Source organism: Terrapene carolina, unplaced genomic scaffold (genome assembly GCF_002925995.2).
Source record: "Terrapene carolina triunguis isolate 2854851 unplaced genomic scaffold, T_m_triunguis-2.0 Scaffold66, whole genome shotgun sequence".
Lineage (NCBI taxonomy): Eukaryota > Metazoa > Chordata > Testudines > Emydidae > Terrapene > Terrapene triunguis.
This window is the reverse complement of record NW_020664417.1, coordinates 21,219,583-21,246,200: the sequence shown is the minus strand read 5'-3', so window position 1 is coordinate 21,246,200 and position 26,618 is coordinate 21,219,583. Positions and strand designations below refer to the sequence as shown.

General features: G+C 45.9%; 1 protein-coding gene across 5 annotated transcripts in view; it reads right to left on the bottom strand.

Moving 5' to 3' along the window:
- The window catches only part of DCLK2 (doublecortin like kinase 2), a 136,092-nt gene that overhangs the window by 34,843 nt on the left and 74,631 nt on the right, over positions 1-26,618 (bottom strand). For all 5 annotated transcript variants that reach the window (XR_003899762.1, XR_003899763.1, XM_026647845.2 and 2 more), the window contains 2 exons: positions 15,504-15,576; positions 12,928-13,036 (listed from right to left, as the gene is read on the bottom strand). Coding sequence is in view for 3 of the 5 variants with exons in the window: in XM_026647845.2 (XP_026503630.1) it covers positions 12,928-13,036; positions 15,504-15,576 (182 nt within the window). In the remaining 2 variants the exon portion in view is untranslated. The remainder of the gene's footprint in view (positions 1-12,927; positions 13,037-15,503; positions 15,577-26,618) is intronic.

Here is a 26,618-nt window from a genome sequence, read left to right as displayed (position 1 = left end):
GCAATTGCACCTGGAAGCCCCAGGCAAGATCCGACCCAATGTAAGGGATGCTATACAAATTCTGCTTAGTAACAAGCTTTTGTAGCTCAATAAGAAATACCAGGTATGTTTTATTAAGTTCATTCTTAACTATAGCCAACAAAAAAAATTGTTTCAGATATAGCTAATAAAGACTAATGTCTCACAAAAGGAATTACATTTCATACATTAAACCTGTTCCCGACTAAACACAGCAGTATATTAAGAGCACCTTTGCTCTAAAAGTGCAGCTTTGTCTGCTAGGTTGTCATAGTTACAACCTGATTCAGTGTAGCACATAAGAAGAAATTCCATCTGAACAGCATTTGAGATTTAAATACTATCTTCTTATATTCACTATAAAGCCATGTAAACTGTATTATGGGCACTGCATGTAATTCAGAATTGCAATCTATGTATGATGATACATTAAGTAAATTATCCAAAAGCCTGATGATAAACACACTGCAAAATCCAGTTAAGATATGTGCAAAATTTTCAGTTTGTGTCATATAACAGGGAGTAGATCCTTGTAAACATCCACAAAGCTAGCTCATTATCCTTCTTCAAATCCCTCCTTAAAATTCTCCTCTGTCATGATACCTGTAATAACCTTGACAACGGCTAGCCCACTGGTGTGCTCATACCACTGCTTATCATGCTGACCATATTGTTTCCTTGCACTGCATGCTCTGTATCCATCTGTTGTCTGAGACTGTAAGTTCTTTGGGGGCAAGGACTGTTTCGTTTTGTCTGTACAGCACCTCGTACAGTGGGGTCCTGGTCCATGACTAAGGCTTCTAGGTGCTATGTAATACAAATAATAAAACAGCAAACAGATGAGTGTTTATAACTAGCATTTCCTTTCCCACTAGTATTATAGATTGGATATTTTTGATCAGCAGATGATTTCAATAATATTTCTGATCACTAGACTGAAGACACTAGATGTGAAGATGGAGTTTTATACAAAAAAAGTGGGATTTTTTTTAACAGTTTATTTCTAGCTACTATTTCCTTTATAACTAGAGGGCTCTTTCTTTTATCTAAACCTTGCTTTCTAAAGAATTCAGGTAAAATTATCAAAGTGTCTAAGTCACTTAGGAGCTTATGTCCCATTTTCAAAAGCACCTAAGTCACTTAGGAGCCCAAGTCCAAGTGACTTGCACCAGGATGTAGGTGATTCTGAAAATGGAATTTAGACACTTGCAAAAAATATTATCAGGCATCTTTATCCTGAGATCTCAAAACATTTTTCAAGTACTGTTGAATCTATGTGCAGCCACTGAAATGTCACATTCAGGGTACATCAAGTACAGCAATTTTGTGCCTTCACACCATAAAACAGTGTCCAGTTATTATGACCTAAGCCTTTCATGGGTAGTTTCCTGCCAAGTGAGCTGGATGGAAATCTAGTCATTAGAAGACTGGCTATGTCATTTTATAAATTTTAAAAGTTCTTTGGATTGTGTATTTGCCTCAAGCTTTCTAAGCAGCACCACACAGATTTCCCCATTGAGCTAGTAAAGCTTATTAAAAACCTAGGCTTTTGGAAAAATTGTTCTTCGAGTGTTCAAGAACTGAGATGTTAATGTTGAGAGATAGCATTAAGCCTAAACCCTAATGTGCTTCAATGTGTGACAAAAAGCTCCTTTAAAGTAGTAACTATACACACTGGGGTCAAATTTAGCTATCTGGCTTGGTTTAGGAAGTAATTCCATCAGAAGTCCTCTAATTCTTATTCTTTAACGCATAAGCCTGGATATTTGTACGACAGATTTCCCTGAAGAGTAAAAACAGAAGACAAAAAGTTAGTTACTTAAATTTTATTAGAGAATATTTAAAAATAAATGGTACAAAAGATTTGAAGAGTCAGTTGTCAATCATTGGGGGGAACATACAGAGTATGGGGGAGATGTTGTTATGTTGGGGTTGGCAGCACACATAATACATACAAACTGTAATGTCTCCAATGGGGGGGTGGGCGGTGGGCGAGATCAAGACACAGTTGCTAAGCGGTGAGGGTCAATCATCCACACAGGGGGTACAAATAGCCATGGGTACAGGTAGGTGGGCTGGGCAATGGTGATGGGGCGACCCTCACGTGGTGGGATTTAGTTAGGTTGGGTAGGTTCAGGGCTCAAGAGGTAAGGCCCAGCGGGGGGGGTGGGGGTATATAGGCCTCTTCCCCCTTGCGGTGGGCAAGGTCCCCTCGGCTCACTCTCGTTATCGGCGGTGGCCGGTGAGGTTGGGTGGGGTTGGGGCTCGGGGTAAGGTCCCCTCCCCCTTGTAGGTGGGTGAGGTCTCCCTGGCTCGCTCTTGGCGGTGGCCGGTGGGGTTGGGCGGGTTTGGGGCTCAGGGGGTAAGGCCCAGTGGTGGGGGGGGTTTGATAGGTCCCCTGTGGGTGGGCGAGGTCTCCCCGGCTCGCTCTTGGAATTGGCGGCGGCCGGTGAGGTTGGGTGGGTTCGGGGCTCAGGGGGTAAGGCCCAGCCGAGGGGAGGGGTTAGCGAGTCCCTTCTCCCTTGCAGGTGGGCGAGGTCCAATCGGCTCACTCTTGGTATTGGCGGTGACCGGTGATGTGTTCTGTGTAGATGTCCCGGGACCACCGGATAGTGTCTGAGACCATTAGGCGTCTCATGAGCCGTGCGTAGTGACGGCCCACTCCACAGGTCCTCAGCACTCGTTCGTTGCATGGGTCCCAGGCACCCAGGGCCCCGACAAGCAGAGCATCTGTGTGAACCTCGTAGCCGTTGGACCGCAGGGTGTCAGCCAGGGGGGCATATTTTTCAAGCTTGCGGGCTCGGGCTTCACGGAAGGCCGGGGTCCTGTTCTCGAACGGAATCGTTACATCGACCAGGATGATCTTTTTTCCAACCTCGTCCGTGACGACGATGTCTGGGCGCAGCGGGCTGTCGGTGCCGGGGACGGCGCGGTTGACAGTGACCTCTCCCAGGCGCGGGTCAATGGCCTTCACTAGGCGGTCCTGGACGGCGTTGTGGCGCAGCTGTCAGGCTCTGGCATGGGGCTTGCAGCAGCATAGGACGTGGGGCAGTGACGTACCCGCACTTCCTGCAGCGTTTGTCTCGGTTCCCGTGGCGGATGGCACCATTGAGGGGGACGCAATTCAGCCGGGCGCGGTGTATGAACCGCCAGTCGGCGAACCGGGTGAAGCTGCCCGTGGGGAGGAAGTGGTTGCTGGAGTCCCACTTGCTGGTTACTTCGAAGGCCTTACCTTGGTCCGGTTTTTTCTTCAGGGTGTCCATGTAGAGCGCGTGGACGGCGGCCTTCAGGGATCTCTCCAGCACGCCTCTGGCTCCGGGGGCGACGATGGTGTTGTCCTCCATTCCGATCCGCGGTATCAGGACTCCCAGCTCCTGACGTTCCTCGCTCCATTCCCAGCGGCAGCCCAGTCGCTTCCCCAGCCGGCGTGTGGCGTTGCGGGCGCGGGACCATAGTGAGGCGAGATCGCCCCTGTCCCGGGCGAAGTCGCCGTCCAGGGAGCCGCTCAGGAAGGTGGCCACATCTCGGTCGGAGGGAGGTCTGCCGATTCGTTTCTCGGTGTCGGCGTGCAGGGCGGTCGTTGCAACGTTCTTCACCTTGGTGTCCGGGCACGTCAGGAGGCGGAAGGCGTGCGTGATGACCGCGATGTCACATAGGTCTCCCATATGGGGGACGCCGGCACCACCGTGTCTGTGCTTGATGTAGACGAGCTCGTTGCTGGCTCTCCGGGGCAGGGACAGCCAGTTCTTGACCAGCTGCCAGATGGTGTTGTCCGCCTTGTTGAGGGGCACCTTTGCCACGGCGGATCCTCTCAGGACGAAGGCGATGCGGGGGATCAGGAAGGTGTTGAGGGTGTTGATCTTCTGCCACGGCGCCAGCAGGGATGTGTCGATCTTGGTGGCGTCCTGCAGGATCTCCCGGATGGTGTCCTCAGGGGTCTGCCGGATGCGGAAGCCTGTCGGCGTGCCGAGGTGCTGGTACGCCTGCCCCTCCGCCAGGGGAACGACGGACTCGCCCTGGATGAGGAACTCCGTCATCAGTACAGGGTCCCTCTTGCTCCCGTCAACATGGAGGGATGCGCACTTCTTGGCATTGAAGCGGAGTCCCGTCCAGTCCGCGGCTCTCCCGATGGTGTCGAGCATGCCCTGAAGCCTCTCGTTGCATTAAAACTAAGCATGAAATTGTCATTCAGGGGAATCACCCCATCACATGACAGAGAAGAAATCCACAATGGCAAAAGTGTGCTTTTGCTCTGCCTTTTTGCTTCATTTGTTATTAGTCTCTGCCAGTTTTTGGTTTTATTTTTGTTGCCTGAAGGGTTTTTGCATTTGTAGAGAAAGTTTTGAGCAGAGAAAAGCCTTGAGACTCCAAATGGATTTACATTTAAAAGCTTTTTGGAAAGCAGAGAAAGCTAACTGGGAAGAGTGTGGAGGATTTGCAAGTAGTCACTGCCTATTTTGGGGGCTAGATCAGGTTGAAAAGGTCCTAAGGGTTTTGGAGTACTGGCTGCCAGTACTTGTTTGGTTAATGGAGAGGAATTAACGGGATATAGCAACAAGAAACAAGACTCCTGGGAAACCATAATAGTGGCAGCAGAGTTATGGGTCATTTTTTAAGATCAACACACTTGAATCCACAAAGAGGAGAATGCAGGTAATAGTTCAGCAGTGGTAGCCATCATGTACTGACATTTCCCTACATGAGTCAGACTCAGACTTAGCCAGCAGAAGTATCTTCAAAAGCTCTCATTAGCTGATAAGACTATGAAGAGACATTTCACTTCATAATTAAGACTCAGTTGTTCCATGAGCATCTGAATATAAAGCCTCCCATGAATTCTTAAAAAGAAACCTGCAAATAGTGGTTAAACAATGAAAATTGTTTCTGTGAGCCCCAAGGCGCTCTCAGGCATTTGCTGGAACAAAAACCATTGCTATGGACAAAGCTGGAGACTCTTCAAAATAATACTAATCTAAGAAACACACGTAATTGTTTTATCAGTGGCCAGTGTCAGATGGTTCTAAGAAATATTGTTAGCAATTGAGAGAGTGTCCCCTTGTCAAGGCTGCTTCCCCACTTTGAACTTTAGGGTACAAATGTGGGGGCTTGCATGAAAACTTCTAAGCTTAACTACCAGCTTAGATCTGGTCCGCTGCCACCACTCCCAAAATGCTAATTCCCTTCCCTGGGTAGCCTTGAGAGACTCTTCACCAATTCCCTGGTGAATACAGATCCAAACCCCTTGGATCTTAAAACAAGGAGAAATTAACCATCCGCCTCCTTTCTCCCACCAACTCCTGGTGGATCAAGATCCAACCCCCTTGGATCTTAAAAACAAGGAAAAATCAATCAGGTTCTTAAAAAGAAGGCTTTTAATTAAAGAAAAAGGTAAAAATCATCTCTGTAAAATCAGGATGGAAAATAACTTTACAGGGTAATCAAACTTAAAGAGCCCAGAGGAATCCCCTCTAGCCTTAGGTTCAAAGTACAGCAAACAGAGATAAACACTCTAGCAAAAAGGTACATTTACAAGTTGAGAAAACAAAGATAAAAACTAACACGCCTTGCCTGGCTGTTTACTTACAAGTTGGAAATATGAGAGACTTGTTCAGAAAGATTTGGAGAACCTGGATTGATGTCTGGTCCCTCTCAGTCCCAAGAGCGAACAACCCCCAAAAACAAAGAGTACAAACAAAAGCCTTCCCCCCACCAAGATTTGAAAATATCTTATCCCCTTATTGGTCCTTTGGGTCAGGTGTCAGCCAGGTTACCTGAGCTTCTTAACCCTTTACAGGTAAAAGGATTTTGGAGTCTCTGACCAGGAGGGATTTTATAGTACTGTACACAGGAGGGCTGTTACCCTTCCCTTTATAGTTATGACACCCCTCCACTAGCAATCGTGGATGGATGGATGGATACACACACACTTTTTACACGTGACAAACTTGCTAAATAGTTCTTGCTTGCCTAATTTCTTCTAATGTTTTGAATAATATGCTCTCTCTCTCTCTCATGTTCATAAACTAAAGCTTAGAAATTTTCTTCTAATACATTATATATAGCATAAACATATCTATGTGATTAGTAGACAGACTATTACAGTATATGGATAACTAACAATCTCAGGGCTATATCAGTTTTTTTTTATTTGAATTGTTTTCACTCTCCATTTTCTCTCTCCACAAACTTTCTTTGCTGTAGACATTATAAAAGACAGTTACCTTTTTCCGTAACTGTTCTTCGAGATGGGTTGCTCATGTCCATTCAACTTAGGTGTGTGTGCTCACCACATGCACTGGTGCCAGAAGTTTTTCCCTCAGCAGTATCCATAAGGGACCAGTTCTGGCACCCCCTGGAGTGGCACACGTATGCTGCGACATATAGGGCACTGCCAACCCCTTCCACCCTCAGTTCCTTCTTCCCAGAAACTCTGACAGTGGGGAAAGGAGGGCGGGTTGTGGAATGGACATGAGCAACACATCTTGAAGAACACCAGTTACAGAAAAAGGTAATGGCTTTTTCTTCAAGTGATTGCTCATGTCCATTCAACTTAGGTGGCTCCCAGCACTACTCCTGGAGGTGGGTAAGGAGTTCACAGACATGTAGATTGCAATACAGCTCTGCCATACCTAGCATTGTCCCTGGCCTGTTGCGTGAAGGCATAGTGGGCTGTGAACGTGCATACTGAGGACCACGTCGTGGCTTTACAGAGGTCCTGGATCGGAACTTGTGCCAGGAAGGCCGCCGAGGATGCCTGTGCTCTAGTTGAGTGGGCTCTGACGATCGGCAGCGGAAAGACTCCCGTTAACTTGCAGCAGATCCGAATGCAAGATGTGACCCAGTTAAAAATCTTTTTCGTGGACACTGGGAGGCCCTTCATCCTATCAGCTGTAGAGATGAAATGCGGCGTCAACCTACCGAAAGGTTTTGTCCGATCTAGGTAGAAAGCCAGGGCCCTTCTTACGTCCAAAGTATGAAGGTGCCTCTCTTCATTAGTCTCATGGGGCTTAGGGGAGAAGACTGGAAGAAAGATGTCCTGGCTCATGTGGAAAGCGTACATCACCTTGGGAAGGAAGGCCGGGTGGGGCCGGAGCTGGACCTTGTCCTTATAGAAGGCCATGTACAGTAGTTCTGAGGTCAGGGCTCGCAGCTCGGAGACTCGCCTCGCTGACGTCACTGCCACCAGGAAAGCTACCTTCCATGATACATGAGACAGGGAGCACAAGGCCAAAGGCTCAAAGGGCGGGCCCGTGAGCCTGGACAGAACCAAGTTGAGATCCCACTGAGGGGTCGGGAACCGAACTTGAGGAAAGAGCCTCTTGAGGCCTCTAAGGAACCTGACAGTCACGTCATGGGAGAACACTGTCTGCCCCTGGATTGGCAGATGAAAGGCCGAAATAGCCGCCAGTTGCACCCCAATAGAGGAGTGCACCAGGCCCTGGTTCTTAAATGAAGCAGGTAGTCTAAGATCGACTGCACTGAAGAATGCAAAGGGGAGATGCCCTGTGCGGCCACCCAGCAGGAGAACCTCGTCCACTTTGCCAGGTAGGTCTGCCTAGTCGAGGGCTTTCTACTTTGGAGGAGGACCTTCTGGACCCCTTCTGAATAGGCCCATTCATCTCGGTTCAGCCACACAACATCCACACTGTGAGGTGAAGGGACGCAAGTTTGAGGTGTAAGAGTCAGCCGTGATCCTGTGACAGCAGGTCTGGTCGGTTCGGCAGGGGCCAGGGAGGGATTGCAGACAAGCTTGATAGTGTCCCGAACCAGCACTGGCGAGGCCACGCCGGGCTGAGCATGATAACCTGAGCCTTGTCTCTCTTGATTTTCGCTAGGACTTTGCTGATGAGCGGAATTAGAGGGAACACATACATCAGGCTTCCTGCCCATGGCAGGAGGAAGGCGTCGGAGAGGGAGCCCTTGCCCAGACCCCGTCTGGAGCAAAACCTGTGGCACCTCCTGGTTCTGCCTGGTGGCGAATAAATCCACTTGGGGAGTTCCTCACCTCAGGAAGATCATGCCGGCTACCTCTGGGTGGAGCACCCACTCATGGTGAGAGGAGAAGTCCCTGCGTAGCTGATCTGTTAGCGTGTTCCTGGCACCCGGAGGGTGACACGCTTCTAGATGGATTCCATGGTTGATGCAGAAGTCCCAGAGACGAGTGCCTCTTGGCAAAGGGCCAAGGATCGTGCTCTGCCTTGTCTGTTGATGTAGAACATCGAGGCTGTGCTGTCCGTGAGGACTCTGACCACTCTGCTCGACAGGTGAGGTAGGAAGCCCACACATGCTCTGCACACCGCCCTGAGCTCTTTGCTGTTTATGTGTAGCATCGACTCCTCTGGGGACCACATACATTGGGTCTGGAGGGTGCTGAGGTGCATCCCCCATCTGAGGTCTGAGGCATTTGAAACCAACTCAACTGAGTGAGGAGTGCTGACAAAGGGAACTCTTTCCAGGACTTTCCCAAGGTCGGTCCACCATCGCAGCAAGATAAGTACCGTTGCGGGAATGGTGATGACCTTTTCCAGGTAGTCCCTGGACTGGGAGTAGACAGTCGCTAGCCATTGCTACAGGGGTCACATCCAGAGTCTGGCGTGGCGCATCACATACATACACGCTACTGTGTGACCTACTATGCGTAGGCAAACCCTGGCCATGGTCAGGGGAAACACGGAGACTTCCACAATGAGGTCTGTCAGTGCCCTGAACCTCTCCAGCAGCAGGAACGCCCTGACGCAGGTTGAGTCGAGCACCGCTCTGATGAACTCTATCCTCTGTACTGGAACGAACGTGGATTTTTTGTCGTTCACCAACAGGCCGAGGTGACGGCACGTGCCTAGCAGCACTGCGATGTCCCCTTGGACCTGGAGTTCTCCTTGACGAGCCAGTCGTTGAGGTACAGATAGATCCTGGATACCCCGACATCTGAGGTAAGCCACCATCACAGACGTGCACTTGGCCAAATGGGAGGACTGTGAACTGATAGTGGTCAGGACCTACTGTGAACCAGAGGAAGCGTCTGTGTCCCTCGAAGATGGCGATGTGGAAGTATGCATCTTTCAGATCAAGGGCGGCATACCAGTCGCCCGGATCTAAGGTGGGGATGATGGAAGCCAGGGATACCATGCAGAACTTCAGTTTCGCTAAGTAGCGGTTCAAGCTCCGCAGGTCTAGTATGGGCTGCAGACAGCCCTTGGCTTTGAGGATTAAAAAAGTATTGAGAATAGAACCCCTTGTTCCCACAGTGCCAAATAAGCACCCCGACTTTCACAATAAGCCGATCAGGCTAATCCCTTTCAAAACAAGGCCAAAAGAAGCCAATCCCCAAGAACCCCAAAACTCTATGTGACTAGATCCTCTCACAGCGTGCAGTCTGGGACTGTGGTGGGTCTGCTGTGCACAGTGACTCTCTCCCCCACCCTTGCCTCTGCTTGCCCTGAGCCGATTAAAAAAAAAAAAAAAGGGCAACAAGCTACAAGGCAAAAACTAGCCAACAAGCAACCCACAAGCCAATTTCGCCAAAAACAAGCCTAATTTCTGCGTTTTTTCCACAGGTTTGGCATATCTGCTTGTTCCTGTACTCCACAGGAACTACCTCCACCGTGCCCAGCTGTAGTAGAAGATTCTGTATGAGAAGATTCTCATGAGAGGAGTCCCTGAAGAGGAACGGGGAGGGAGGGTGGGTAGAAGGAACTGAAGACAGTAACCCTGCACCACCGTATTGAGGACCCATCGGTCTGATGTTATAGACACCCACGTAGGGAGGAAGGAAGAAAGGTGGTTGGCAAACAGAGGGGAGGAAGGATCTGGGGAACAGTCCGGTAGGTCACCCTCTGGCATACCCTCAAAACGAGCGCTAGCCTGTCTGCTTACAGCGTGTTGAGCCCGTCTGGGATGTAGACGGGGGTTGGCGGCCAGGGTGCTTCTTGTAGCCCCTGGATCTTTTGTGGGGAGGCTCCTGGCGAGGGTGGTTCCCCTAGCTCTGAGGCTGCTACAGCTTAAACCGCTTGCAGGCAGGGCCGGGGACGTACAGGCCCAGTGTTTTCAGGCTCGTGAGGGAATCTTTCAGGCCACGAAGCTTAATGTCCATCTGTTCTGCAAACAGGGCGTGCACATCGAAAGGGAGGCCTTACATTGACTGCTGAGCCTCCGAGGAAAGACCAGAGAGGAGCAGCCACCTACGCAACAAGATGGCCGATGCCCTGGTACAGGCAGCGGTGTCTGCCATGTCCAATGCCACCTGGAGAGCTGCTCTGGCTGCAGTTGAACCCTCATCCAGGATCGCTTGGAACACCTTCCTACAAGCCTCAGGAAGGGCGCTCTTGAGCTTGGTTATGGCCTGTCACATATTAAAATCATAGAGGCCTAGTAAGGCCTGATGGTTGGCCACCCGCAACTGTAGACTGGACGAATAAACTTTACGCCCAAACAAGTCCAGTCTCCTTGAGTCTTTATTCTTAGGGGTAGCCCCCGGTTGACCCTGTCTCTCCCTATGGTTGACCGCCTCTACCACTAGGGAATTGGGAGCTGGGTGGGTATAAAGGTACTCGTGGCCCTTAGAAAGCACAAAGTACTTGCGCTCCACCCTCTTGGAGATCAGAGGCAAGGAGGAGGAGATTTGCCAGAGGGCATTTGTAATTTTGGTGACCACCTCATGTAGGGGAAAAGCTACCCTAGCTGGGGCCACAGGGCAGAGAACATTAAGGAGGGAATCTGAGAGTTCCTCTAACTCCTCCACCTGGAGGCCCAAGTTGGCAGCAACCCTCTTTAACAGCTCCTGATGCGCCTTAGGATCATCCTGGGGCACTGGTGGAGGGAGCCCCACTATGGCCTTGTCTGGTGATGAGGAGGAGGAAGCCGGTTCCAAGGGGTCCTCCGCAACCATAGGCGGTCCAGTGGCTTGCTCGCCCACTTCCTCCTGTGCCTGCGGGGTGCCTGCAGTCGAGGCCTCTTGGGCTGGAGTGGGGGAGGTAGCCAGTCTCTCTGAAGCTCTGGACACTGAGCAGGTGGCCTGAGGGGGCTGAGTGAACCCCCATGGGTTCTATGGGTACCACTGTGCTGGCCACAGAGTCTGAGGCCACAGGTCCAGCTGCAATGCAGCCGACGTAGGCTGCACCCTAGGTGCCGGAGCCTGTCCCGCCGCTATGAAACCTTGCTTCGAACCTGAGCCAGAGTTGCTTCCCTGCGACCAAAACGAGGCTGATTGGTGCCTCTGTCCCGATCAGTACCGGTTGCCCTCCTGGAGCTGGATCTGGCTGACCTTGCCAAGTGCCCTGTTTAGGGCCTCAGTGACCAACGGCGCTTGGCAGATCCGCGATGGCCCTGGGCCAGCAATCTATGCCTCACGTTTAATGAGCGGTACCGGAACGTGGAGCAGGATCGGGAACTAGAGTGGGCTTGGCATCATGAAGATGTAGCTGCACGTGGAGACGCCACCCTGGGGGATTGGCACTGTCGGCCCCTCGACCTGTCCCTGGAGCAGCACTGGTGCCACGGAGATTCCGGGCACCGACGCCAAAACTCCTGCTGGGCGGCGCGTGCCTCCAAAGGTCTGCGCCCAGTCACCATGAGCTGTGCCTCGAGCCTCTCTGCCCTTATCCGAGGTCTGGAGACCGGAATGGGCTGCAAAACTTCTGCCTATCACGGTCAGAAGTGTGTTGGCTGCGAGAGGGCGACCGTTGGTGGAACATCCCCTGCGACAGAGAGCGGTGCCAGAAAGGTGGAGACTGTGGTGGTCCCAATGCCGGCTTACCCTGGCACCAGGAGGGACATAATGTCTTGCGCCGCTTTGAGGGCCTCTGGTGTGGATGGCACCCAGAGCTGACGAGGACCTCCACCGCTATCCGGTGGGGAGCAGGCTGGGCTACACCGCTCGACCTGAGCTGCGGCCCGGAATCCCCAAGGGTGTGAAGAGGCATCAGAGACAGGGCCTTGGTCCACCCCAGACTTGTCCTTTCCCTTGAGGGAAGCTGGAGACCTTCATTGCCCCATCTTCCTGGGCTTCTTGGCTGGAGCCACGGAAGGAGACCAGTGCCAGCTCGTAGACAGTATCAGCGGGACGCTGTGCACCAAGGTCACAGTGCTCGGCGCTGAATCGGAGCGCTGCTCCAGCATCGGGGAAAGGGCAGACTCCATCAGAAGCGCCTTCAAATGAATGTCATGCTCCTTCTTTGTCCTGGGCTTGAAGGACTTGCAGATTTTGCACTTATCACTAATGTGACCTTCACCCAAGCACCATAAACAACTATTATGTGGATTGCTAATGGGCATGGGCCTTTTACAGCGATCGCAAGGTTTAAAGCCTAGACCGCCCCTCCTAAAGCGAAGTCCCTTTAGGGACCTACTAAATCTCTAACTTAACAAATAGGTTGAACTAAACTAGAGGGAAACTATACACAGTAATATCTGCAAGAGGCAAATGAGTTCAAACAAAAGAAAAGCAACAGTTCTAGCTGAAGTAGCATGAGTTCCATGCACCGTCACTGGTGGCAAGAAGGAACAGAGTGGAGGGGACTGGTGGTGCCCTATACGCCGCAGCATACACACACCACTCCAGGGGGCGCCAGAGCCGGTCCCCTATGAATACTGCTGAGGGAAAAACTTCTGGCACCGGTGCATGTGGTGAGCACACACACCTAAATTGAATGGACATGAGCAATCACTCGAAGAAGAATAAGCCATATTTATTTCTCATTTTTGCACGATCATGACTTTTTGTGATTTTTTTTTTTGTTTGGTCATACATACTATTGATAGACATACATTTATACTATGTATACCTGTGTGTATATTTTCTACATACTGTATATACACACTCTGTCTCAGACATACACACCGGATTCTGTTTAATTAAATCAACAGAATAAAAGAAATAGAACTGAAAAATAGCTAAACAACTTCCTTGCTTACCGTTCTACGCACTCCTTTACTACAGCAAAATTGCCATCACCAATCACCTTTCCCACTCTGTATTTCTCAAGAATAGTGGATGACCCTGAGCACTTGTTTCCATTCACACCTGCACAAAAAGCAAGGACAATAATGTAAGTTGAGACATCAGCAATATGGCATATCCCCACAGAGTTCAAGAGTATAGTGTAGATATTCCTAGATACAAAATGGGAATGTAAAAATAAACTATGTTCAGTACAATTTGTCCCTTTGTTTTTATTTCAAAACAGCAACAAGAACTGGTAAAGCTTAATCAGAGCTGTGTGACCTTCTTGTCCTTGTTAACATATAGGGAAAACATTAATATATTATTGTCATTTCTATGTTGACAAATCCCAAAGGTGACAGAAATTCTAGTTAAATATTTAACTCCAGCTATGTCTTGACACATTTAGCTTTTTATTAAGAGGGCCTTCTTTTTAAAATTTATTTTTCATTGGCGTTTTCCTTGAGCACAAAAAAAGGAAAAAAAGGAACGGAATTACAAATTCACGAAAAACAGTAAAAATTTGGTAATGAAAAAAGACAGTTATTTATGCATTTAACTAATGAGGAAAATTTCAGATCACTAATGAAAGATATTTTATGTTGTTTGAGGCCCTTCTTATATCATAAAAAATGTAACAACTCGACTCCTTCTTGCTTAGCACAGACAGCAGCTATCATACAAGTCTCTTGGCTAAACCACCCATGCAAGACTTTCTCTAAGGTGCAACAACATATCCAACCAAATATTGAAGACTGCAATTACACTTTGCTTGTGTATTACAATTAAACCAAAAACATTCAAGAGACATTACATTTTACTGACAATATTGCCTATGGATCTCATCGTCTTTGATTTGTTTCATTAAAGAGCTAGTCAGGTCCCATTCGTCTAGAAAATTTGGCACTGAAATTCTATGTACCAAATTTCTTGTCATAGTGTCAAACTACAGATAAATTTTATAACTGCTAATGTTACTTTTTTTATAACATTGTATCTTTCCTTAAAACCAGTTAATTCTACAGTATAATAGTGTCATCCCATTTTAAAGACTTAATCGCTTTATTAAAGGGAGACAAGAACTAGTTTTAGATCATAGCAACACTTCTATCTACATTGGAAATAGACGTCAAGTAAAGTAGGGACAAAAAAGATCATGGCCTTAAAACCTGTTCTTTATTAAGTTTCTTGTCTTGCTCTCCCACTCTGACTACAATCACTCTTTCACAGACATTAAGAGACATCAATTTGCAAGTATTTTTGTAGGAACAAGATCACGAATGCTTTACTAGCCTCCCTATTCTCAACAGATTATTTTTTAATGAAAAACAAAAAGATTAACAAAGTTCCCACAATGGTCACAGAGATTTATCCATAATATGATCTCCTACAGAACTGAAAAGGTAAGTTTAGAATAGGGGGCCTGGCTGGTCTGATGGCTCCACTTGCAGCAAAATGGGCTACCATGAGGAAGACAACAGTTCCAGTCCAACTGCAAACACCTTACTTTTGCGGGGTCACCATAGACACAATGTTCATAATTTCCATGAATGGGCTGACTGTATCACTCTAAAGTGCCCATTGGGATTTGACTGAAGAGTAGGTTTTTTTTATTCATTTTGCATCCTACAGCTTTTTCCAGAATGACTTGGTGAAGCTGCAGCTGGGGATAATGTTGCTTGGGAGCAAGGAGATGATTATAAATATGGACTAGTATAATGCTATAAAGATGGACTGGGTGGAAAACCTTGAATGCTGGCAGGCTGAATACCTCAGGTCAGATCTTTAGAAACAAAGAAATCTTCTTGAAATGGGGGGCCCCAGTCCTGAAGTCAATACATAAAGAAAAATTTTAGACTAGAGCTGTCGCTTGTAACATATTAAATCAAGTTATAAAAGGGAGTGTATTAATGAAGACATTGCTATGGCATGCATGTTATGAGTTGTTGAGGTTAAGCACTCAGGATGAAACTCTCTCTGCATCCAGGCAGTCGTTAATGGGATTGTGTGGATTAAAGCATGTTCTGGACAGTGAAACCTTTTCCGAAATTCCTGTGTGTTGTTTGCATAACAACAGCATAAAAGAAGGGTAAATGGCCAGGCCATATTGCAAGACCATGTGACCTAACTTTGGGTTAGAGGGTTTCCCAGGTGTAAATTCCAGGGAGCTGAGTCAATGTTTTGAGCAGTGAGATTCCAGGGGAACTCAGAAGAGAAAGAGGCTCAAGACAGCTGCCTCTTTGTAAGAGGACAGTGGTGGCTTCAGCTCACGGTTCTGAAAGAGGGATTTGTGCATTTTGTGACATTTTGTTAAAGGAAACAAGGCGTAGGTATATTCTGTGATAATAGCCTGACATTGATTTGTCTTCCAATGGGAAACTGACCTGTAAGGTCTAAAAATCTGCTACCATTTGGTAAAAGGGCAATATTAAGATTAAAATCTGACAGATTGCTAGCAGTTGTCTAGTATCACCGAGCTAACAAAGTCACTTAAAGGTGAACAAAGATTTTGTGAAGGTTAGTAGCAAACAGTGGTTTAAGTGCTTACCTTCAGGACTTATGCAATGGAATAGTTCAGGCACACCATTCACATTGGAAGAAGAGCCACAGTGTGGAGGAATCTATGGAAATATGCATAAATCCATTATTTCTGATAATAACGTTACTAAAATGAATAATAAGAAAATGAGTTATCTTCCCCCAATTTAATTTTTATACATATTAATTTTTTATACTTATTCAACATTGTTACCTTGCACTAGGGCTGTCCATAATGACTGGGATCCCAGTCCTGAGGCCCTGTTTATGAGAGGAGTCACACCACTGATTTCACTGGGATTAATCACAGCAAATGTCATTCTCTCTACTTTCTTGAAGTGATACTTGGGCTTTATGGGGTCAGTGTGGGGAAGGGAAATTCCATCCTCCCCCAAACCAAGGGACCAGTAAGGACTACAAAAAAATTCACATCTAAGCCATATTCAAATCCTGTAGTAGCCAAGAGTCATTACTACACACAGTTCAGAGGCCAATACACGACGAGTCGGTGGTCTCAGTCCATAACCTAAAGTCCACCATCACAACTGGTACTGTTTGTAGTTTCATTAATAGAACTTCCCTCTCACCCTGATGCATAGTCTCTTTAGATTAGCACTGAGGTATGCTGGGAGGGTGGTGTAGGGAGGCTTGCATTACCACCACTAATTTCTCTGTCTAAAAGGAGAACTTCAATATCTAGGGCTAGCAGTCTGGCACCTCTACAAGCACTAAAATTAGCTTTAAATTTAGTGGGGGCAGGGCCGTCCCTACCCATACACAAAGTATGCAGCTGCGTAGGGCACCAGAAAATTTGGGGCACCAAATTTCCTAGTGCCCTGCACAGCTACGTGCTGCTCCAGCCCCTGCCCCGCCTCTTCCCACCCCTGCTCCGCCCCAGCCCCGCCCCTTCCCCAAAGCCCCCACCCCAGCCCTGCCCCCACTCCCCTGAGGACTGCAGCAGGGCTGGGCCTGCACTCACCAGCGGCGGGAAGTGCAGCAACCCGGCCTCAGCCATGCCGCCAGTGAGTGCAGGGGGGAGGTTCCTCCCTGCCCCCCAAGCCAGCCTGCCCTCCCCCCTGTGGGGCGGAGGGGGCTGCATAGGGCCCCAGAGTAGCTAGGGTCAGCCCGGAGTGGGGTTTTTTTTTTAATACTGTTACTGAAGTGAATGCTTAGAACTAAGAGAAACTGAAGTCAAATAACTGTTCTACATCACAGCTGTACAATGCAGATTTTAATAACTATTATATATAAAAATAAAGAGACAGAGTAAACAATTTTTTAAGGAGAAATTCAGACAAGATGACATTGCCCACAGTAATTCCATTTTACAGGTACTACATGTTAACAGGATCTTCACAACTAATTAAGAAAAGTTCTTTCCTCACATCACACAGTGATATATAAAGCAGTGCAGTGTTATTGTAAAAGGAGGCAGGAACTTGTGCAATGAATAAATTGAAAGCAATCAAACAGTGAAATGTTTTATGTACCAGTATGTTAAGTTTTACAAGGGTTCCCATTTCAGTTAAAAACATATGGGTGCACTATTAAATTAATAGGTATTTAAAAGCTCCTTCCTTCCTCCTTTACAAGACACTTCTACCTGTTCCCTGGGGCCCTTTTCCTTGCTTATTTCATGGGTTAATACAGTTTTCACCATTCACCACAAAAGGATTAAAATGCTTCTCTGCCTTAAGCTCAATATCTGCTGAAACAAGGCTTTGCACAACACCCGGGAATGCAAGTGCAGCATTTTCAATTTCAGCTAACATTGTCTCGCTACATTGCTGAATATTTTAAGTCATTAACACTACTGTCAGTGAAGTAACTGAACTGGCAGAAAGATTTTGTTAAAGTCTCACATAATGCTAATGAGTGCTCAAGTTTCCAGTGGCATCTAAAGTGACAAAACAGCTAAAGGTACAGTAACTAGATATGGTGCAACTTAATTTTATGAAGCCACAGAAACAATGCTGCTTGTCAGATAGTGTCAGCAGCAATTGGATAGTTACCACTTCCTATTGACAACTTTTAAACAGCAGAAGTTAATTCATAACGAAAGCAGCATTATCTAGTTGCTATAAAGGAGTTAGGAACTGAATCCAGGTGTCCTGTTTATGACATTAACAGAAGATTGTAATTCAGTCAGTGACTTAACGACTCAGTGCCACGGCTTCTCCAAACGTAAAACGGGGATAATAATGTTGATCCACCTTTGTACAACTGCAAAGTCTGAGTCATCAGCAAAAATATCTAATCTCTCTTTTGGTTATGATTTTAAAATGTCATTGAATAAGTGATAATAGGTGACGATAGTGCATCATCCAATCCACATTTCTAGACGGCTTCATCCTTGTGAGAGGCAGGATAGTGAAATGTACTAGAATCTTACTCTCTAGTGAGCTGGGATAGAAAGATGCAGGCAAGAATAGCGGAAAGGCAAGAGGAAGGATGGTGGTGTGTGTGATTAAGGCACTAGACTAGGACTCAGGGTTTTAGCCCCCGCTCTGCCACACTTAATGCATGACTTTGGGCAAGTCATAACCTCTTTAGGCCTAATCCAACACCCACTGAAATCAACGGGAGTTAATGGGCTGTGGATCAGATCCTCTGTGCCTTAATTCCTCAGCAGTAAAATTGGGGTAATAATCCTTGCAGCTTTCTGGTGAGGTAGGGAAATAATTCCTCAAGGCCTGTGATGGGGTCAGACACTAAATTGATGAGGAAGGGAAGGGACATATAAGCACTACACTATGTCCTGAGAATCCCCCTGTGGGCTTTGTATAGGCCAGTAGACCTACAGATAGGAGTGTTTGTAATGCTCCCACAGTGCTTTATGCTCCTCCAAGCTGCAGGAGCAGATGATGAGCTGTATCTCTTCAAATAACTGTACAAAAACTCTGGATTAATATACACAGGATTCCCCTCCACCTCCGTTCTCCAGCCTGATAAATATTCATATTTATCAAAAGTTAGGGGACAGATCATAATCTGGTATAAACTAACAAAGCTGCATGAAAGTCAATGGAGCTACGACAACTGACACCAACTGAGGGTCTCTCTCAAAATGCTTATCCAAGCTCTCTGTATTTATGGTAGGCTTCATGATGCACATGGCCCTCCCTCCCCATAAAATCTTCCTGCCTCAATCATAGGCACTGACTCTGTGGGTGCTCTGGGGCTGGAGCACCATGGAAAAAAAAAATAGTGGATGCTCAGCGCCCATCAGCAGCCCCGTGGATCAGTTCCTTCCCCTCCCTCCCAGTGCCTCCCACCCGCTGTGATCAGCTGTTCAGCGGTGTGCAGAAGGCACTGGGGGTATGGGAAGGAGCAGGGGGGAGCAGTAAGAGGCAGGGGAGGGGCAGAACAGGGTGGGAAAGAGGTGGGACGGGGGCAGGAAGAGGATGGACAGGGGTGGAGGCTTCGGGGAAAGGATGGAGTGGGGGCAGGGCATGGGGCAGAGCAGGGGTTGGGCCTGGGTCTCCTGCCTGCTCTCCCTTATGGGATCTTTCAGTGACACATCCCCTCCTTTATCCCATAGTATGCCATAGTCTATGTGCATATACTTACAAAGCAGAACAACTACATTTATGTTTTAGGATGACCAGCATTTGCAATATCCCTTGAATTTCTTTTTATCCAACAAAATGATAGAACAGCGGGCAGTCTTGTTAAAGAGATTATTTTCTAAAAACTGCCAGAGATTAGAAAGTTATTTTTCTATTCTGTGAAGAGCTAAGGGACAATTCCAGCAGCCAGCTACCCCAATTAAGTTGGCAGGCACAGCTCCATAAGCACTCCTTGGACCACAATGCACATGGAGATTTTGGAGGTGAAATGGGGGAAGAGTCAGGGCACTGGACTTGCAAACAGACTCACCAGTCTACCAGCCATTCCCTATGTAATAAAGGAAAAAACAGGCACAGAAACTCAGAGACTATATTAGTTAATACAGTGAATATACTATCATTTTGCAGCCTGGAAATGGGAAGAAATCCTCATCTACTCCCAGCCCACACAAACTCCCCACTTCCTGTTCCTTACACAGCACAATCACATGGCCCATGCTCTGAGGAGAAGGATTTGGCCCAGAGGACTCTATTCTGCTCTCTAATTTCCGCAACAACTGTCAAAGAATTCATACTGAAAGGCAGAATTTGGCCCTACTTTCTAGGGTGACCATGCAGTAGTTTAATCTTGTGCTGCTAACTAAAAGAGTAGAAATATCTTGTCTCTTAAAAATTGTGAATACATCCATCACTTTAGAATCTAGGCTCCATTCCTGTATCTAGCTATGACTTCTGCTATTAGTTAAAAGTACCGTACATTAGTGTGATGCTGTATGACTGAGATATGACCATTTATATAATTGATATTGCCATTTAAACAATTGCAACACATCTTGTGCAAACTATATCCTGTAAGGTGTCAATGGCAAAGTTATGATATGCTAAATATGATTATCCTGTTTATATGCATGAATCATTTTTCTATCTGAAGTTATAAATATTGGCTATGCGCTGGCTAGGGTTGCCAACTTTCTACTCGCGCAAAACCGAACACCCTTGCCCCACACCCTTCCCCGCCCCTCCTCCAAGGCCCCACCCATGTCCTGCCCCTTCTCACTCCATTCCCCCCCTCTGTCGCTTGCTCTCCCCACCTTCACTCACTCACTCATTTTCACCAGGCTGGCTCAGGGGAGGGGGTGAGGACTCCAAGGTGGGGCCAGAAATGAGGAGTTCAGAGTGGGGGAGGGAGCTCCAGGCTGAGGCAGTGGGTTGGCATGCGAGAGGGGGTGAGGACTCCGGCTGGGGGTAAGGGCTCTGGCATGGGGCCAGGGATGAAGGGGTTGGGGTGCAGGAGGAGCTCCGGGCTGGGGGGTGGAGCCAAGGGGTTCGGACTATGGGAGGGGACTCTGGGCTGAGGCAGGGGGTTGGGGTGTGGGAGGAGGTATGGGATCTGGGCTGAGGGTGTGGGTTCGGGGTAGGGCCAGAAATAACAGGTTCAGTGTGCAGGAGGGGGCTCCGGGCTGGGGTAAGGGGTTGGGGGAGGAGTGAGGGCTGCAGATGGGGGTGCGGGCTCTGATGGGGGCTGGGGCTGAGGGATTTGGGGTGCAGAAGGGGGCTCCAGGCTGAGGGTTGGAGTGCAGGGGGTTGTGAGGGCTCTGACTGGGGATGCAGGTTCTGGGGTGGGGCTGGAGATGAGGGGTTTGGGGTGCAGGAGGGTGCTCTAGGCTTGTACTGAGGGGTTCGTAGGTCGGGATGGGGTTCAGGGCTGGAGCAGGGGTTGGGGCCCAGGAGGAGTTCAGGGGTGCAGGCTCCGGGCGGCGCTTACTTCAAGCAGCTCTTGGAAACAGTGGCATGTCCCCCATCCAGCTCCTACACAGAGGCGTGGCCAGGTGGCTCTGTGCACTGCCCTGTCAGCAGGTGCCGCCCCCGCAGCTCCCGGCACATGGGGCCCCTACACATAGGAGCTGGAGGGGGGACATGCTGGCTGCTTCCTGGGAGCCTGCAAGCCCTGCTGTGCGATGCCACCAACAGGACAGTCAACGGCCCAGCCAGCGGTGCTGACAGGAGCTGCAAGGGTCCCTTTTCGACCGGGTGTTCCAGTTGAAAACCAGACACATGGTCACCCTAGTGCTGGCATCCTACATAGGTGCTATATTCCTGAGTAACACCCACCACATAAAATCTACATTGGAGCCAGACTGCACATTGTGAATGGACTATTCAATTGATGGCCCATTAAACACCACAGTAGGCCACAGAAGAAGCTCGTCCCCGCCTGGTGAGCCTTCCTGTGAAAGCTTTAGCCAGAATATGGGTAATGGCATGTGACTTGCTCATGTGACCCTGCACTCCATCTTGTGCCTGTACTTTTCAACACACTGAGCCGGGGACTTTGTTTGGGACAGTAAAAAATCCATCCACACGGGAGAAGGTATAAAAGAGCCAACATCTCCATTTTGCCTCTTCAATGCTCTAATCTCTGGACTATGGATTTACACTAGAGGAACATAGTGACTATGGACTGAGGACTTTCCAATCTTCTGGAAGACACCAGAGACTTTACAAGCCAGCAGTCTGTAACATCACTGCTACAAACCTGATACACGAACTTTGTAATGAATGTATGTATATGAATTCTTCGACCATTTTAACTCTCTTCTCTTTCTTTTCTCTTATAAATAAACCTTTAGATATTTGATACTAAAGGACTGGCAACAGTGATTGAATAAGATGTGAGTTATATATTGACCTGATCTTTTGAGATTAGAAGAACCCTTTGTTTGATTAAATTAGTTCTCAATAACTACTCATCATAAAGTCCAGTGGCTGGCTGGTGAAGGAAGGGCTGGAATGCCTAAGGAAACAGCATTTTTGACTTGCTGTTAACCAGTGTAGTAAAACAGAAGTTTAGAATAACCACCAGATTAGGGGTGAGTCTGCCCTATTTCTCAGCAGTTTGTCCTGAATCTGGTATTCTTAGCTATGTCCCACTGAGGCACACAGTGGCAGTTAGCACTTTATTTTGGTGCAGTTTAATAATCTTCACCTCTGCCTTCCCTCAAGTCGCATCCTCAATTCATGTTTTCACATAACATCCAGAGCAAAATCAACACTAAACCAAAGTAACACAGCATTCAGTGACACACAGACACTTTACAACACATACACAATTTACAAAACTAGTCAAATATAGTGTTACAAAGCCTCACTTACACTGCCAAAAAACAAAAAAAATACAAAATCTGTTCTAAAAATCAAACCTGTCCAACTAACGTTTTAGCTTCCTCGGGCAGAAATGTGCAAAACCAAAACCTCTGTGGAATAGTATTAATTTTCCACAGCTTCACAAACATCCAACATGCTGTTCTGTATATGGCATTATTTTATAGTGGTTGTTTGACAAAGCTGGAGAAGTTGGGTGACAGTCTGATATACGGCCTTGCAACAAGGACACTCACAGTAGAGCTGCCTGTGAATTTAAAGCATGTATTTTGGTGCTCAGTGTGACAAGATGCAATGAACACATTAATTTAGCCTAAGGGGTATGGCATGACTAACCATTCTCGCCATCAACCCAATTCCCAGTCATTCATTAATATCAAGAGAGACCTTCATGCCACAGAAACTAGTACTGGGTACAAAGCATGGGAAACCTCATTTTAAAACTAACTTAAAGGAACTAATTTCTTTTCTAATACAGCAACTTCCCAAAAACCTGTCTGTTTTGGTCACATCAGGAAGCTTATCACCTGAAATTTTAAATTAACTGAAGATTCAAAACAATTACGCTTATAAAAGTAAAATATTATTTATTGGAGAGAGATGGGACCCACAGCATACAGTGCTATTTCTGCACCACTAAGGTTTCTTTAAGTTCATCCCTAAGGAAATCACCTTGTACAGAAAGTATTTAGTAAGCCACTATACTATATAATTACATTATGACTACATTTGCGGTTGAGTTAATACTGACAGTTATAGTCTGTGGCAAAATAATGCTAGTGAAATCATTTGATTACATTCTACATATTATATTACATTGAATGGTTCCACTGTGTAAGTCCATAAGAAGTGGCTCTAGGAATTTAAAATAATCATTTGCAGTAGCCAGGAGACAAGTGAGTCATGTGGAATTAGATGTGGTTTGCATCTTTGTAGTTTATAATTTGTATTAGAATGTCATCATAAATCTGCTAACAGTATTTCATAGGAAATACTGTACAAAGAAGAACATTTAATTTAACATTTAAATGTAAGAAATCCTTTCCCCTTCCCTGGCAGCAGCTATGCCATAAAAATTATGGTGAATGTTTCCAAAAGACCTAAGAGGAACCCTCTGATTTCCACAAGCTGATATTGTTTTGAGGTTGACTACACAGCTCTTGATATTCTGCAATCTGATTCTTAATGAGTTTAAATATTTATATTATTTTTATAAAGGAAAGGAAGCATCTTTGTGAAGACAAGCGCAGGGCTTTTCCAAAGATGCAAGTGTTCCCCATACACCTTCAAACAGTCAACTGAAGCAATACAGCAATACAAGGACAGAACACGATGGGAGTGATGAAAAAGTCAGTGGCATTTCATAAAGCTATTTTAAATCTGGCCAAGGACCATTGAGATAACCCAAAATAAGGCTTACAGAATTACAAGAGGGCCAGACAGCTGCAATGAAATTACCTACTCCCCTAGCCCGCCCCCAACTTTTTCCATATCCAGTTATGAGTAATTATCTAATTCTGGATATAGGTCTCTTATGCAGTCAGCCACTCCAACAAGACAATATGTGGAATAAGATGAACAGATACCTGTTGATGAGACAAAAAAAATCCAAACTCTTCTTTTCTCTCCCCCCGCCCTCACTCAAAAAACATAAAACCAAGCTTAGATTTTCTTGGAAGAGGCTATGAGAAAAGTACTGCAATTTTGTATCAGTGAGACATGTATATAACAGCTTTTCTTTAAGGTGTTACTTTAAGCTTGAAGATGACATGTAAATTGGATGCTGTCTTAAATAGAAATGAGTAATAAGGTCTTAACTATGCAGCTGAGGATCTGGAGTGTTATTTATATTCTACATGAAGAGACTAGAAAACGGCTGGAATGCACCTCCACGTTGGGCAACAAAGTGTTCTCCATGAAGAGCCCTCATCTCTAGAATTTGTTCCCTCCAGGGATGAGTCTGTCTGAATTCAGCAGCTTTTAGGCGAAGATGTATCTGTACAACCTAGATTTTTAATGTCTGGGAGGGTTACCCACCTAACAGTCAATGGAAAGCATGGTCTAGTTGGTGGCCAACTATTTGTATTTGACTATTTTAACTTTTGGAATATATAGTGTGATAGGTATGAAATAGAATATTGAAATAGATAATACATAGCATGGCACTTTAGAAGGCTCATTTGCTAAAGGCTATGAGGGAGTTTGAGTATGACAAGAATGTCTTCATTGCTACAGAAGGTGACAAGATAACCACCATGAGTGAACATATGCATATGGAAGCGTGGTGCTAAGAAAGGGCAGTGAAATAGGCACCATAGTGTTAGTTTAGGTTTTCCCCCTTTAAAAAAAAAAAATAAAGCCTATTGCACACTTCAGCTCTAATCCATTTTGATTCATGGGACAAAACTGACAAAAGACTGAGGCTCTAAGCCAGGACAGTCCCAGGACAAAATCCTCACTGTCACTGACATATTGCTTTATATTTGCTTGTTCATTGCAGTTCTTGTCCCAGAACCCCATGCTACAGTGAAAGACTCCATTATTTTTGTTTGGTCTTCTGCTTGATTTCAAGTTCTCTTCATTAACTCAATGGGAGAGAGCCTGATATAAATGGGACCCAGCAGTCCCACGTTTGGCTGGTGCACTATATATTAAATTCTTCACTTTCCACTGTAATATCAAGTACTTGGCTGGGCTGCATTCGAAATGTTGAAGAACTACGCTGACATTACTGCCATGCAGCTCAAAATCTCTTCAGTAAGAGTGTTCAGAATTCCAAGCCCATCTATGATAGCTGTAAATGGGCTTTACACTAAGTATCATGCTCATGTTTCCCTTTCTAGCACAGACAGGCTAAACCTTTCTATTACATAAGCAGTAAAGATATCTAAATATAAATATCTGAAGGCAGTGTCTAAAGGATTCCTCTTACAAGCTCTATTATTTTTATTTCACTAGAATAAAATGATCAACTTTGTGGAAGTATATATTTTTAAAATTGAACATGCTAACATGATTAAAGGGAAATTAAATTTTTTTTAATCCCACAAGAATATAGGCTCTGATCCAGCAAATCACTTAAGTGCATTCTTAACTTTAAGCATGAGACTAGTCCCACTGATGTTAATGAGTTAAGCATACACGTAAGAGATTTGCTGAATCGGGGCCATAATGCCCTTTGACCGTAGTCATTTGGTCTCAACACATTGAAAAACACACACACACACACGAGCACAGCGCTATTTAGTTGCTTAATCGGGTTTCCAAAACTATGCCTCAAAGTTAAAGCCTGTTTATTTACAGAAATTTACAAAGCAAGGCTGGGTTTTATGGAACCTAATTTCAGAAGAGACACACAAAACATCAGCTGGACACACACGTCTGCTGGATACACCAATCACCTAAACCAGTTTGCTGCTGTGGTTTTCACCACATGGATTGTAAAAACAGTTTTAAATGTCAGACAGAAAATGAAACATTTTAGCTGAATTAACCAGTCTGAGATGAGTTTGAAAAACACTTCACAAATCCTGATGTCTATTAATAACCAAACATACACAAGGGAGCATTGGAAAGTCCGAGACCACGCTTAAAAATCTCATAATATTAAGTACTTTATTCTTCTTTTCCCCTAAATGAATGCTTCTGACAGATTTGATTAACCGTTTCAATTTGGGAGTTTGCTTTTTTTTTTAAATGGTGCAGTGCTCCCTATTAGCAGCGGATGTAGTGGATCTGCTGGAGCCAAGGAGAAAACATGTATTTTAACAGCATTATAGATCTGGGTCACTGGAGATGCCAACCAGAAGGGTTGTACTTTTCAACTGTCAGTCATCAGCTTATAGAAGAGTAAAAAGAACACTGTCCTCCTTGTTAAGTCATCCTGCATTATACAAGACACTCAAATTTCTGAATGACTCAGCAAATCAGAATCTATGCTGAAAAGTGAAAGTAAGCCTCTCCCCAACACTCACATTATGCACAGTGATCTTCCATTTGGTGCCCACAACTACTACCTTTCATTTCAAAATGCAGGGCCTGCAAGAACACTCTACCAGTCCCTTGTAAACTGAACTTCTAGTGATGTGAAAAAAGTTCAGAGGTTTGATTAAAACTAGGGCAGTTAACTCATGCGATTAACTCAAAAAAATTAATCGTAATTTTAAAATTCAATCACTATTAATCGCAGTTTTAATCACACTGAAACAATAGAATACCAATTGAAATTTATTAAATATATTTGGATGTTCTTCTACATTTTCAAATATATTGATTTAAATTACAACATAGATACAAAGTGTAAATGCTCATTTTATATTATTTTTATTATAAATATTTGCTTTGTAAAAATGATAAAATCTTTTTAAATTCACATCATACAAATACTGTAGTTC